This window comes from Apium graveolens, chromosome 3 (genome assembly GCF_009905375.1).
Source record: "Apium graveolens cultivar Ventura chromosome 3, ASM990537v1, whole genome shotgun sequence".
Classification (NCBI taxonomy): domain Eukaryota; kingdom Viridiplantae; phylum Streptophyta; class Magnoliopsida; order Apiales; family Apiaceae; genus Apium; species Apium graveolens.
In genome coordinates this window covers 288,011,596-288,026,105 of record NC_133649.1, presented here as the reverse complement: position 1 = coordinate 288,026,105, position 14,510 = coordinate 288,011,596, and the positions used below count along the sequence as shown (strand labels likewise).

The 14,510-nt window shown below is 37.9% G+C and overlaps 1 protein-coding gene across 1 annotated transcript; it reads left to right on the top strand.

Moving 5' to 3' along the window:
- Window positions 1-12,851: 12,851 nt before the first annotated feature.
- Window positions 12,852-14,274, top strand: LOC141715134 (uncharacterized). The gene is made up of 2 exons (XM_074518615.1): window positions 12,852-13,186; window positions 13,494-14,274. Exons 1-2 carry the CDS (start codon window positions 12,852-12,854, stop codon window positions 14,272-14,274), a joined length of 1,116 nt encoding a protein of 371 aa, XP_074374716.1.
- The last annotated feature ends 236 nt before the right edge of the window (window positions 14,275-14,510 follow it).

The following is a 14,510-nucleotide window of genomic DNA, read 5'->3' as shown; positions in this document are numbered from 1 at the left end:
AGTTCCCCTTTCTTGTATGAGTAAGGTTCTGGGCAAAGCATTTGGTTCCCTCCAAGTCTTCCTTATGTTGGCAATCTTGTTGAGAATTTCAGTCTTGGCTGTTCTGGTAAAGCCAGAATCCTTTTTGATGGCTGAAAAGACTCTGATCAAGGTAGAGTAGCCTTCATTTAGAATCCTGTGGAGAGGCCATGTTCTTTCCCCAGCTCCTTTATATCTGAACACTAATCTTTCTGGTAACTGTCTGTAGGCAGCTATTCCCCTTACATCCTCCAGCTCATCCAGATAGAGTTCAATGTCTGAAATTTCTTTTATGTCACAGATGTGAACATAATCATCTTTAGAAATGGGTGACTTAGGTTTAGGTTTTTGTTTTTGAGTGAATTTCTTAGAGGTTGTGGGAGGTGTAGATTTTGGTTTTCTTTTCTGTTTCTTTGGTGGTGGAAGAGTGGTTAGAAAGGTAGGCAATGTGATGTTGTCCCAATCAATAGGTTCCTCTTTTGGAATGATTGGTTCACCATGGATATTTATAGAGGGATCAGTAACAAAAGGTTCAGGTATGGAAGGTAGTGGTTTAGATGTAGATTTGGTATCTTCAGGGTTATCTTCACTCCTTCTGTGTGCCTTGGCCTTTCTTCTGTTTCCCTTCTGCCATTCCTCTCTTTCCTCCATATTTTCACCAAATATGCTCCCAAGAACCTCATCTAAGTTAGCAATCTTTTCTTCACCCCTGACTTCAATTCCTTTCATTTCTTCAACTTGGCTTGACTTTAGCTGTTTTTCAAGCTTTGCTTGTGCTCTTTTGTCAGCCTTTAATTGCTTGGCTTCTTCTTTCTTAGCTATTGAGAATTTGGGATGTCCTTGCATCACACATATGCTCTTTCCCTCTCTAATGATAATAGCTCTATTTCTCCTTACAGCCTCATCCATGGACTTTTTGAGATAGGCAATACTCCTGCCTAAGATCTTGTTCTCATCATCTTTTGAAGGAGGAAAGTCCACTTCTTTTAAAGGATTCTTTGTTGAGTCCTTATTGGATCTTTCATTGGGCTTGAGGATTATAGCTTGTAGCTCTTTGGAAGAAGCTTCTCCATCCTTAAGACTCCCTACTGGCATGAGCTCCATGTTGATTGGTTCAATCTTTGTGCTAAATTTCACAGATGTTGATTTGTTTTGTGTAGAACCAAACACCAATTGCAACCTTTCATCAATTCTCCTCCATTGTTCTTTCATTTGTATTTCAGCTGCTGCTAGCTGAATCAAATCAATTCCATCAGATTTTCCCTTGATTTGAATGATTGGAGAGGTAGTGATGGCAGGAACTAGCACTTTAGATATCTGAATCTTTGTAGAGGGCTCTCCTTCCCCTTCCCTGTTATTCTCCCCCTTTTTGTTATCATCAAGGAGAGGGGTCAAGCCTTGTGCTTTTGCCAGCTGCATTAGGAGATTGGTTTGAGATTGTTGGTTGAGAAGAAGGGTGGCCACAGAATCTTCAATTCCTTGAACTCTGTCTTCCAACTTGGCCAGCCTTTGTTCAGTAACTGATTCCTTTTTCAATCTCGAAACCAAGTCCTGCAAAGTACCATAGGGCATGACTGAATCCAATTTTTCTGAAGTGAAGGATTTCAAGTCAGCAATATCTTTCCTGAGATCATTTAGACTCATATCTTGCTTTACTTTCTGCAACTTCATGAGATGCAGTGAGTCCAGGTGAGCTTGGAGGATAGCCTTGATATTTGCATTTGAAGTGTTCTGAATGGCCTGTTGAATAGTGATGATTTGTTTGACCAGGTGGACATTGAATTCACCTGTTCTATGCTCCTTAGTCAGGGCCCATTCAGGTAGATTAGAAATGGAACTAGGGTCTTCATCTCCCCCTATGTTCATGCTTCCATCAGAAGAAATAGAGTCATCATCATCAGAATTTACTCCAAATTCCTCAGATGGCTCACCAGCTGTAGAAGGCATCCTGTTAATAGCAGCTTTATCCCTTTGAAGAGATTCTGTTGAGTGCACTAGATGTAGTGTCCTCTCTGCCTCCTCATTGCCCTGAGCAGCCAACAGTTGATAGGCTGTCACAGGATGAGTAAAAGTGTCAGCATCCAAGGAAATGTTATCAATTACAGCTTTGTAATGTTGCTGAAATTGTCTTTCCTTTTCAGCATCATCCACAATCATTGACTCATGAGCAATGGCTGGTTCCACCCTTGTATCAACTGTACCTGCTTTTCTCTCTTTTTCTCTATGTTCTTGCATCAGGGGCTCCCCCTGGCTCACACATCTCACTCCCTCACCTTCACCTTCTAAGGTGGTACTCCACTCACTGACTTTTGCCATGCTGGAAGAAATAGCATGCATTTTTGTGCTCTCAATCTCTCCTTTTGCCTGGGAGCAACCCAGCCTCTCACTCAAATTTTCACTCCCTGCCCTCAATCCTAAAAGTGATTGCACAGTATTCATGTCTTCTACACTTGGAATCATTTCAGTTGTTTGTGTAGAGACTATCAACGGATGTGGAATATCCGTTGAAGTTGAAACTGTTGTTATCAACGGATAACTGCTGTTAAGCTTATCCGTTGAAGAGCAACCACTTGTCAACGGATGAGTGATATCCATTGAAGAAGGAAAAGAAGATGAAATTGAAAGTGATATAACTGTTGAATCTGTATAGATTGATTTGATATGTGTTGATACAGATCCTTCAATTATATCTGAAAGAATTTGCGGGTGATCCAACAAATCATCTAAAAGATGATGATCACCTGTATTTGAGTGGGGCTCCTCCCTGAGTTGTAAAGAGGGAGAATCAGGAATTGATGGGAATAGCATATCCACATCCAGAGATGGTGAAGAAGCATTTGGTGATTGATGTGTAGTTATTGTGAGAGAATGGGGCTGTGACTCCACATTTATTGGAGTCACATCAAACTGAGTTTGAGAAGGCACAGAGACAGATGGATGTTTCTGTGCAGTGTGTGCACCCTGTGTAGAAGATTGGGTTCTAGCCTTCTTTCTTCTAATAAAGGCTTTTGTAGGTGAGTGTTTGGCTTTAGTGTCCCTCCCTCTTTTGTTCTGTGTTCCTGGATGGGAACTCTTTTCAATAGTAACATCCTTTTGGGAGGATGCTACTAGGGATGTGCTAGAGACCTTTTCAACCACCACAGCTTTTTGAGAAACTGGGGCTTGGCTAGCTTGGGAAGCACTCAACTCTCCTTCCTTATCCTGGGGGTTTCTTTGATGTTCACCCCTCCCCTCACCACTCACACCCTGATCACTTCCCTCAGGGTTAATGGTTGTTGTTACAACTGTTGTCTTTTGAGAAACAACAGAGGTGGTTTTCTTTGTCTTGGATTTTGAAAGTTTGGATTTGGTGACTTTGGTAGAAATCTGTTGGGGCATTGACACAGATTTCATGGCCACACTAGAAGATAAAGAAATAGAGGGGTTGGAAGAAGTAGGAGTTGTAGAAGCAATTACCTCACCTACCTGGGGTGCATTCATGATTGGTAAATATACCAATTGCACACTGCTGTTAAGATCCATTCTCTTCAAGTCTGCAAGAACTCTTTTCTCTTGTGCCCAGCACTTGAGTTTATTATTCTCATTGATTATGACTAAACCTTCAGCAACATGGTTAGCCAATAACATAAAGAATCTAGCATAATAGATGTTATTAGGTCTATTAGCTTTGTTACCTAATCTAGTACCTAATTCTAGCATCACATAGTTGCTAAAGTTAAAGTACCTATCAGAAACAAGCATATAGAACATGTTAACAAGAGATGAAGTTATGGCATCAAAATTACTAATTTTCCCAGAGAAAACCTTTATGAAGGCATCCCCAAGAAAACTCCATTCTTTCCTAAGGCCTTTTCGTCTAATACCCCCTAAATTAGCAGAGTTAAGAGAGTAACCTATGGAATCTAACATGCTGGATACATCACTATCAGTGTGTGGTGTCATGGCATTGTTCTCAGGTAATTTAAAACATGCTTGTAAGTCATCACAGTTTATACAGTGATTTTTACCTTTGAGAGTGAAGGAGATAGTCATATCCATGGAGTTGAACTCAGCAGTTGTCCAAATCTCCTCAACTACTTCACAGAAAATCGTTGGGGCTTCCAGCATTGCATAGCTAAGTTTACAGTTTTTGATGAAGTCCATCATTTTGTGATAATCTGAGTGGGCTTCATTCTTCTCTACCAGAGCTATGAAATTATTCTTCTCGTAGATGAACCCAGATTGAGACATAATCTTCACGACTGGTGCCATTGTTGTGAGTAGAAATTGCAGAGAATAACTTGAGGGTTTTGCAGAGAGAAAATGGTAAATGCTTGAAATTCTAAGAAAGCGTAAAGTAATAATGAACAATCAGAAGGGCTTATATGCTTTCAAAAAAAAAAATAAATAAAGGATTAATCAATAAATAGGTGTTAGTGAATTTCAGCCGTTTAAGAATAAACTGTAAGTATTCTAATAACTACCTTTAAAACCAATACATACAGATGTATGTATGGTATCAACGGTTAAGAAAATAGAATCAACGGCTGTGAAACACCTCAAACGTCTGATGTGACATTTCAACGGATAATGTAAATTGTCATCCGTTGAAAGGTACTTCAGCTTTATCCGTTGACGGATAAAAGTTCCAGAGATATACTTGTCTTTCAACGGATAATGAATATCCGTTGATAGAGCAATTTTGACTTTCAACGGATAGGGAACATCCGTTGATGGAATAAACTTTGTTAAAAGTCAAATTTGTTCTAGCAACTAATATATTTCAGGCTCCACATCAAATTGCAAAGAAGACATGAATTTTAAGAGTAATTAAGCATACCTAGCTCACTTACCAATCTTGTGAATGTTGATTCATCAAGTGGCTTGGTAAATATGTCAGCAATTTGTTGTTCACTTGGAACAAAATGTAGTTCTACTGTACCATTCATGACATGCTCCCTGATGAAGTGGTACTTAATATCAATGTGCTTGGTCCTTGAGTGCTGCACAGGATTCTCTGTTATGGCTATGGCACTTGTGTTGTCACAAAAGATAGGTACTCTATCAACATGAAGTCCATAATCAAGGAGTTGATTCCTCATCCATAACATTTGAGAACAGCAACTTCCAGCAGCAATGTATTCAGCCTCAGCTGTAGAAGTAGAGACTGAATTTTGCTTTTTGCTAAACCATGATACAAGCTTGTTTCCCAGGAATTGACAGGAGCCTGTTGTACTTTTCCTGTCTATTTTGCAACCTGCATAGTCTGCATCTGAATAACCAATTAGATCAAAGCCAGATTCTCTAGGATACCAAATTCCTAAATTTGGTGTACCCTTGAGATATCTGAAAATTCTCTTGATAGCAATTAAGTGAGACTCCCTAGGATCAGCTTGAAATCTCGCACACAGACATGTAGCAAACATTATATCTGGTCTGCTAGCAGTTAAATATAAAAGTGAACCAACCATGCCTCTATAACTTGTAATGTCCACAGACCTTTCAGTCTTATTTAATTCAAGTTTGGTGGCAGTGGCCATGGGAGTTTTTGCAGATGAACATTCCATTAAGTCAAACTTCTTTAAAAGATCATGAATATATTTAGTTTGACTAATGAAAATTCCATTACTAACTTGTTTAATTTGTAAACCAAGAAAATAGGTTAGTTCTCCCATTAGGCTCATTTCATAATTGCTTTGCATTAGCTTAGCAAACTTCTTACAAAGATTATTATCTTTAGAACCAAATATTATGTCATCTACATAAATTTGAACAAGTATACTAGAGCCATTAACATTTCTAAAGAAGAGAGTTTTATCAACAGTACCTCTAGTGAAGTGATTCTCCAAAAGAAATTTTGATAATGTTTCATACCAGGCTCTAGGTGCTTGCTTCAGTCCATAGAGTGCTTTCAACAGATAATACACATAGTCTGGAAAATTTGGATCTTCAAATCCTGGAGGTTGACTTACATAGACTTCTTCCTCTAATTTCCCATTTAGAAATGCACTCTTGACATCCATTTGATAGACTTTGAAATTGGCATGGGCTGCATAGGCTAGAAAGATTCTGATAGCTTCAAGTCTTGCAACAGGAGCATATGTCTCATCAAAATCTATTCCCTCTTGCTGAGAATAGCCTTTAGCAACCAATCTGGCTTTATTCCTTATGATAATGCCATTTTCATCCATCTTATTTCTGAATACCCATTTTGTATCAATAGGACTCTTGTTCTTTGGTTTGGGTACCAGCTTCCAAACTTGGTTTCTCTCAAATTGGTTTAGCTCTTCCTGCATAGCTAATATCCAATCTGGATCCAATAAGGCTTCTTCCACTTTCTTAGGTTCCTCCTGAGATAGAAAACTACTATACAGACATTCATCTTGAGTAGCTCTTCTTGTTTGCACTTTAGATGATGCATCACCAATGATCAGTTCAAAGGGATGATTCTTGGTCCATTTCCTTTGAGGTGGAAGATGAGCTCTAGATGAGGTGATCTCAGTATTGTCATGATGTGAGATAGAGTTTTGATTAGTTGAAACTCCCCCTGAGTTGTTGGTCCTTTGCAGGGAACTTGGAGTTCCATCAATTAATGATGTAAATTGATTATCAGTTGATGAGCTATGATCAACGGATGTTTCATTAAGTACTTCAACGGATGATGCACAATGTCTTTCAACGGATGCTGAATTTTGTGCATTATCCAGGAGCAAATTTTGTATTCCTTTTGAAGTGTCGTCTCCATCAATCTCTTCTTCACTATCATCACAATATATTTCAATATTGTCAAATTTGAGTCTCTCATAATGTTCCTCATCTGTTAGTCCATCAATCTTTTTATCATCAAACACAACATGCACAGATTCCATAACAATGTTGGTTCTTAGATTGTAGACCCTATAAGATTTTCCAGCTGAATAACCAACAAATATTCCTTCATCAGCCTTTGCATCAAACTTCCCTTTATGGTCAGATTGATTCCTTAGTATAAAACATTTACATCCAAAGACATGAAGAAAGTTTAGAGTTGGTTTTCTTTTCTTGAACAACTGATAAGGAGTCATGCCTTTAGCTTGATTGATCAGAGAAATATTTTGAGTGAAACAGGCACAATTAACAGCTTCAGCCCAAAAATATGTTGGTAACTTTGATTCTTCAAGCATTGTTCTGGCAGCCTCAATTAAAGATCTGTTCTTTCTTTCAACTACCCCATTTTGCTGAGGTGTTCTTGGAGCTGAGAACTCATGCATGATTCCATTTTCTTCACAGAACAGCCTTAATGTCAAATTCTTGAATTCAGTTCCATTGTCACTCCTGATGTTTCTTACTTTTAAGTCAGGATGATTATTGACTTGCCTGATGTGATTGATAATGATTTCACTTGCTTCATCCTTTGATCCAAGAAAATAGACCCATGTGAACTTTGAGAAATCATCTACAATCACTAAACAATATCTTTTTCTTGCTATTGACAATACATTGACTGGTCCAAACAAATCCATATGTAACAGCTGTAATGGTTCATCAATTGTTGTTTCAAGCTTCTTCTGAAATGATGCTTTCCTTTGTTTGCCTTTCTGACAAGCATCACACAGACCATCCCTTGAGAATTCAACAAGAGGAATTCCTCTTACTAAGTCCTTTTTGACTAGATCATTCATTGTCTTGAAATTCAAATGGGATAGCTTCTTGTGCCATAGCCAACTCTCAACTGAACTTGCTTTGCTGAAAAGACAAGTAATAGATTCTGCATCTGTAGAGTTGAAGTCAGCTAAGTACACATTTCCTTTTCTAACTCCAGTTAGAACCACTTTGTTGTCTTTCTTACTAGTGACAACACAGGCTTCAGAATTGAAGGAAACTGTATTCCCTCTATCACATAGTTGACTGATACTCAGTAAGTTGTGCTTGAGACCATCAACTAATGCAACTTCTTCAATGATGACATTCCTTGTTGAAATCAAGCCATATCCCATAGTAAACCCTTTGCTGTCATCTCCAAAGGTTATGCTGGGGCCAGCTCTCTCTTTAAACTCTGTGAGCAGGGAGAAATCTCCAGTCATGTGTCTTGAACAGCCACTGTCCAAGTACCATAGATTTCTTCTATTTTCCTGCACACCACAAAATCAATCAATTTGATTTTGGTACCCAAGTTTCCTTGGGTCCATTCTTGTTAGCCTTTCTCCTAGACTTCATTCCTCCTGCATCTTTAGACTTAGGTGAGTTTGAGTCAACCTTGGTCTTAGATGTGGTTGGTTGAGGTGTAGGGTTAGTCACAACATTATCCAGCACATTTATAGTATTATTAGGCATGGATTGTGCATACATGTTATTCCACATTGGCATATTGTATGGAAATTGAGGCATACTGAATGCAGCAAGATAAGAATTGTTAAAATATGGCATGTTTGCAAAATGTGCATAAGGATTTTGTTGAGACATAACAGGCAGAGCATGTAGAGGTGATACAGACATGTTAGGCATGGAAGAGGGTACAGTTATGGGAGATTTCTTAATAGATTTACAGTTAGCAGATAGATGATTAACACTACTACAATGCACACAGCTTTTTCTAGGAGCATACTTGTCAGGTGTGTAATTGTTATGTTTGTTAACTCCTACCTTCCCATTTCTGTTGGATTTCCTTTTGGATTCCTTTTTATCCTCAACCATCTTGAGCCTATTGTTTAACTGTTCTAAGGTCATGTGCCCTACATTCACCTTTCTGACATCTTTGGATGTGCTTGCTCCTTCTTTGACAAAGTTCTTTGAAGTTGAACCAAACTTTTTGTTGAGTTTCTTTAGATTTTCTCTTTTAGAAACATCTGCCTGTTTTAATTGAGGAACCTTCAACGGATGTTCCTTTTCTTCCTTCAACGGATAACTTTCATCATCCGTTGATTCCACATCCGTTGACAGTCCATCAATTAATTCCAGTTTCTTTTTATTTTTATCCCAGGCAGTTTCACAGAATGATTCAATTCCTTGGACTTTGGCAATTTGAGCACTTACATCCCTAGATGTTTTCCAGGCTTTAATCACCTCTTGCTCTTTCTCTAATTGATTGGAAAGTATTTCTACTTTCTTAATAGATTCAGCTAGTTCATTTTCAACAGATACACAATGCAGCTTAGTCTTTTCTAGGTCAATTAACTTATCTTCTAACACAGCATTTCTATTACTTAAAAACAGATTGTTCTCTTTAATCCTACTATTTTCTTTAGCAAGAGATTTAAGAGATACACGCAAATGATACAGTTCAGTAGACATGTCATTAAAAGCATCATTGCACTCTTCTTTAGTAAGCTGTGTTATATCAGTAGTAATTACCTGGTTGCTTGATGAACTAACTTCATTCTCCTCAGAATCAGCCATGAGAGCCAAGTTAACATATTCCATGTCTTCATCCTCTTCTTCTCCATCAGCTGCCCAGTCTCTTTCTTGAGTAATGAAAGCCCTTTCCTTCTGTTTGAGCAGATCAAAATATTTCTTTTTGTAATCTACTTGTTCAAATTTCTTCTTTTCAGAGGTTGGCTTTCTGCACTCACTTGCAAAGTGTCCACTCATACCACAATTAAAACACTTGAACTTGGATTTGTCCACCATGTTCTTATGGGGTTTAGTGGCTCTAGTGTTTTTCCTGAACTTCATCTTTGCAAATCTCCTGGACAGAAATGCAAGATGCTCATCAATACCATCAGAGTCATCTTGACTGGAGTTGTCTTCATTTTCAGCAACTTGCCCTTTACCCTTGTCTGATTCTGGATTTCTTACACCATCTTTGGAGCTTGATGTAGATCTCACAGTTTCTTTTCTGCATTCTTTCTCATTTTCAGCTACCAATGCAACTGAACCTCCTTTCTTTCTCCCCCTCTCCAATACCTCATCCTGTTCCAACTCTAGTTCATAAGTCTTCAAGATTCCATATAATCTTTCAAGAGTAAAGTCCTTATAATCTTGAGAGTTTCTTAAGGAAACAGTCATGGGTTTCCATTCCTTTGGTAAGGATCTCAAAAATTTAAGATTTGAATCCTTCACCTGGTACACTCTACCATACAGCTTCAGTCCATTCAACAGTTTTTGGAATCTATTGAATGTGTCATTTAAAGATTCATTTTCTTCAAAATGAAAGTGCTCATACTGTTGAATGAGAAGCTGCATTTTGTTCTCTCTTACTTGTTCTGTACCTTCACACAGCAGCTGAACTGTGTCCCAAACCTCTTTGGCAGTTGAACAATTTATCACATTATCAAACATATCCTTGTCAAGACCATTAAACAAAATGTTCATAGCCTTCTTATCCTTGTGGACTTCTTCTGTGTCTTCCATTGTCCATTCTGCTCTGGGTTTTGGAATGGATTGACCAACAGCAATTGTGGCCGTAGCAACTGTGGCTACTTTGTGGGGAATGTGAGGACCATTCTCAATGCAGTTTACATAACCTTCATCTTGGGAGAGTAGATGAAGGTGCATTTTCACCTTCCAGTGGTGATAACTGTCTTTGTCAAGAACTGGGATCTTTACTCCAATATCCTTCTTACTCATCTTTGTTAGATTCCAAGATCTTTAAACTCTTTGTGTGTCAAGAGCCTGCTCTGATACCAATTGTTATTCCTAGAAGACTAACAATGAGATTTACAGAAGGGGGGTTGAATGTAAATCTCAAAACTTTTTCAAGTTTTGAGCAGTTTATAAAGTTGTGTGTTCAAGAAGAACAAGTGTGTGAATTGCTTTAAGCTAATACAGACAGATATATATTCAAGCACAAATGTAAAGAACACAACAGACCTTAAAAACTTTTCTGGTGGATTTGTTGTTCCACCAGAGATGGTATATTAGAAAATCTGTGTTCAACAATGTTGATCACAGCTGCATCCTAGTACAAACTAGATGAATTTTCTCTCAAGATATTTCTTAACAGCTCTGGAAAAATCTCTCTAATTACTAGCTTCTTCTTGGTTCATATATATTACCAAGTGTACAAGTGAAAAACAATATAAAATTACAATAGTAAAATAAGTTCTTCACTTGCTTCTTTTCCTGTTCACTCAAGTACTTTGTTGACTATTGCAACTTTGTACAAAAGAAGAACGGCTGCTTTTTCTGTTGATCCTGAAATTCGGCTACCACATCTCAGTTTTCTCTGTCAACCCACGTGCCTCTGCTTGTAGGTACAACTACCACTTATCAACGGCTGATTAGCAGAACATCCGTTGAAGCTTTCATCCGTTGATGACTTCATCCGTTGAAGGATGTTATCCGTTGAAGCTTTCATCCGTTGATGCTCTCATCCGTTGAAGGATGTTATCCGTTGAAGCTTTCATCCGTTGATGCTCTCATCCGTTGAAGGATGTTATCCGTTGAAGCTTTAGAGACATCCGTTGAAGCTTAGCTTCTCATCCGTTGAAGGTCTTTTAAGTCATCCGTTGATACCACTTCATTTATACAAAATTACAAGGCATGAAATATTTACAATTGGCCTTCCTATCTGCATATCATCTAGTAGTCAACATGACTCATAGTTTCTCTCAACTTCTAAGAATTACAATTTTAAATACAGAGACTGAAATATGCTACAATACTAGACTTATTTCTAAGTAAAGCTACACCATCAACGGATAGCCAAAGTGGTCTTATCCGTTGAGGCTACAGACACTAAATTTCTACTTAAGTGTTTTGTTAAACATATCATCAAACTAATGCACATATATTCCTAACAATCATCACTGTTGTCACGTCATCGACTAGTCGTCGACAAGTCGACATGCCTGAAAAAGTCGAGCAGTGACTTGTGAAAAAGTCGTCCATGGGTTTTACCCGGATCCGACCCGGAACCCAGCCCGAAACCGGCCCAAAACCCGTACCCGATTAAAAAAAAGGGTTTTTACATATATAGATACACTTTTTGTCCTAAACACAGGTATACACTTACGCGCCGACGCCATCTCCGTCTCTTCTTCTCGTCCCTCCGGCGAATCATCTCCTACTCCGGCAGATCGACTCCATCTCCGGTAAGTCTCTTCTTCCCTCCTTTCTATTCATCTCTTATTCTCTTCTCTCTATTCATCTTTTCTCTCTCCTCTGTTTGTATGTATATACTTGTATATATATACAAACATAACACATCCGTTTTTTTTTTCTTTTCACCGCTTTTTCCTTTTTGTTTCTTCCTGTTACTTGTAAAAATTATTTTGATTTTTTTTCTTTTCACTTCTTTTTCGTTTCTTTTTTTTTTAATTATTTTGATTTTGATTTTATTTTTTTTAATGATTGTTTTATCCTTTACAAATTATTTATTGTAAATTTTAAAGCAAATTCTCCTTTATTTTATAATTAAATAAATAACTTTATCCTTTTCTTTTCTTCCCGTTACTTGTAAAAATTATTTTGATTTTTTTTCTTTTCACTTCTTTTTCATTTCTTTTTTTTTTAATTATTTTGATTTTGCTTTTGTTTTTTTAATGATTGTTTTATCATTTACAAATTATTTATTATAAATTTTAAAGCAAATTCTCCTTTATTTTATAATTAAATAAATAACTTTTAATTTTAATTTTTAATTTCTCCTTTATTTTCACTACAAAAATCACTGTGCTTTATTTGTAAAGCAAAAGAATGTTTAACTGTGCTTCACTAAAATTATAATAATAATTTATTAGAATTACAAGCTTCTGTGCATTACTTTCACTCTGCCCCTACCCTCTGCTTCACTACCTTCACTGCCTGCCTCTGCTTCACTATGCTTCACAGACAGAACACACACTGCTGAACACACACTACTGCACCTGTAATTAAAAAACACAGTGCACATTAGTTAACTATTTTTAATTTCAAATTATTTTTTGCAGGAACAAATGGACACCGAAACTGAAAGTACGCGGAGAGAATTGGCTAAATATCCTAAAAGAAAAGCTAGTAGATCAAATGATCCGAGATGGAAGTATGCATATTATCCGATGCCGGAAGTTAACAAAGACGTTGTTAAATGTATTCTTTGCGGGAATTCAAATCATGAGGGAATTAATCAGTTCAAACAACACTTGATTGGTGGCTATCCGGATATTTGTAAATGTCCCAAAATAACCAAAGAAATTGCGAAAGAAATGACTGAGTTTGTTCAAAATAAAAAGAAGAGGAGTAAGAAGAATGTGCAGATTGTAGAAGAGGACAACGATGATGATGAAGTCCAGTAAATTCCTTCAACTGCAGCCTCAAATACTATTCCAAGTTCAAAATCTGGTGCAGCCTCAAACAAAGGAAAGGCTGCTGCCCAGCCCTTTAGCTTCAAAAAACCAGCAGTGAGCAGCAAATCAGTAGCTTCGATGTCATATATGAAGACCTCAGAACAGGTTGTTGAAGAGAGGCACACCAAGGGAGCAAGTCAAACCACTTTGGAAAATCGCTTGAGAACTCCGGAAGAGAAAGCAAAAGTCCATATGGATATTGCAAATTTTTTTCTATGAATGTGGTATTCCTTTCAATGCCGCAAACTCTAGGAGTTATGAGGTGATGGTTGAGTCCATTGGCCAATATGGACCGGGTTTGAAGCCTCCAACATATCATGAATTGAGGGTGCCTTTACTTAAAAAAGCAAAGGAAGAAACAGAAAAATTGAAGGAGAAGCATGAGAAGGCTTTGAAGAGGTATGGCTGCACTCTTATGTCCGATGGGTGGACTGATAGACGAGGAAGGAGTCTCGTTAACTTCCTTGCCAACAGTCCTGAAGGCACTTTCTTCTTGGGTTCGGTGAATGCTTCAAGCGAATCAAATGATGCACAAATGTTGGCCAACTTGCTTGAAAGTAAGATAAAGGAAATTGGTGAGAAAAATGTTGTGCAAGTTGTGACGGATAATGGGGCGAACTACAAGCTAGCCGGTCAGATCTTGGAGATAAGGATGCCTACTTTGTTTTGGACTCCATGTGCTGCACATTGTGTTGATTTGATGTTGGAGGACATTGGAAAAATTCCAGCATTTAAGAAGACAATCAACCAGGCAAGAAGATGCACTACATTTATCTATAGGCATGGGCGTGTTCTTGATGCTATGAGGGAGAAGACTAATGGGAGGGACCTAATCAGGACTGCAGCTACGAGGTTTGCCACTGCTTTTCTTACATTGGATAGTTTGCAAAAAAAAAAAAACAGGAACCATTGCATTTCTTGTTTTGTGGGTCGGATTGGACCATGTCAAAGTTATCAAAATCAGAAAATGGAAGGAAAGTTTGTGACACTGTTCTCTCGTCCGTCTTTTGGAGTAATGTTGGAGATTGTGTAGATGCATCACTGCCACTTCTTCAAGTGTTGCGCATTACTGATGGTGATGAAAGGCCTGCTTTGGCTGAAATTGCAGCTGCTATTGATTATGCAAAAGCCGAAGTTAAGAAGAAATTTGGAGGTGGAAAAATGGAAATCCGGAACAAAGTGGTGAAAATCATTGATGATCGTTGGAATATTCAAATGGGAAAACCATTACATGGAGCTTCTTTGTTTCTTAATCCCGGGAAATACTTT

Bases quoted from the DNA above. Each gene is read 5' to 3' on its own strand.
- LOC141715134 (XM_074518615.1), top strand. From the start codon at position 12,852: ATGGACACCGAAACTGAAAGTACGCGGAGAGAATTGGCTAAATATCCT. The intron at 13,187-13,493 runs GTAAATTCCTTC...CGCAAACTCTAG, and splicing joins AACGATGATGATGAAGTCCA to GAGTTATGAGGTGATGGTTG.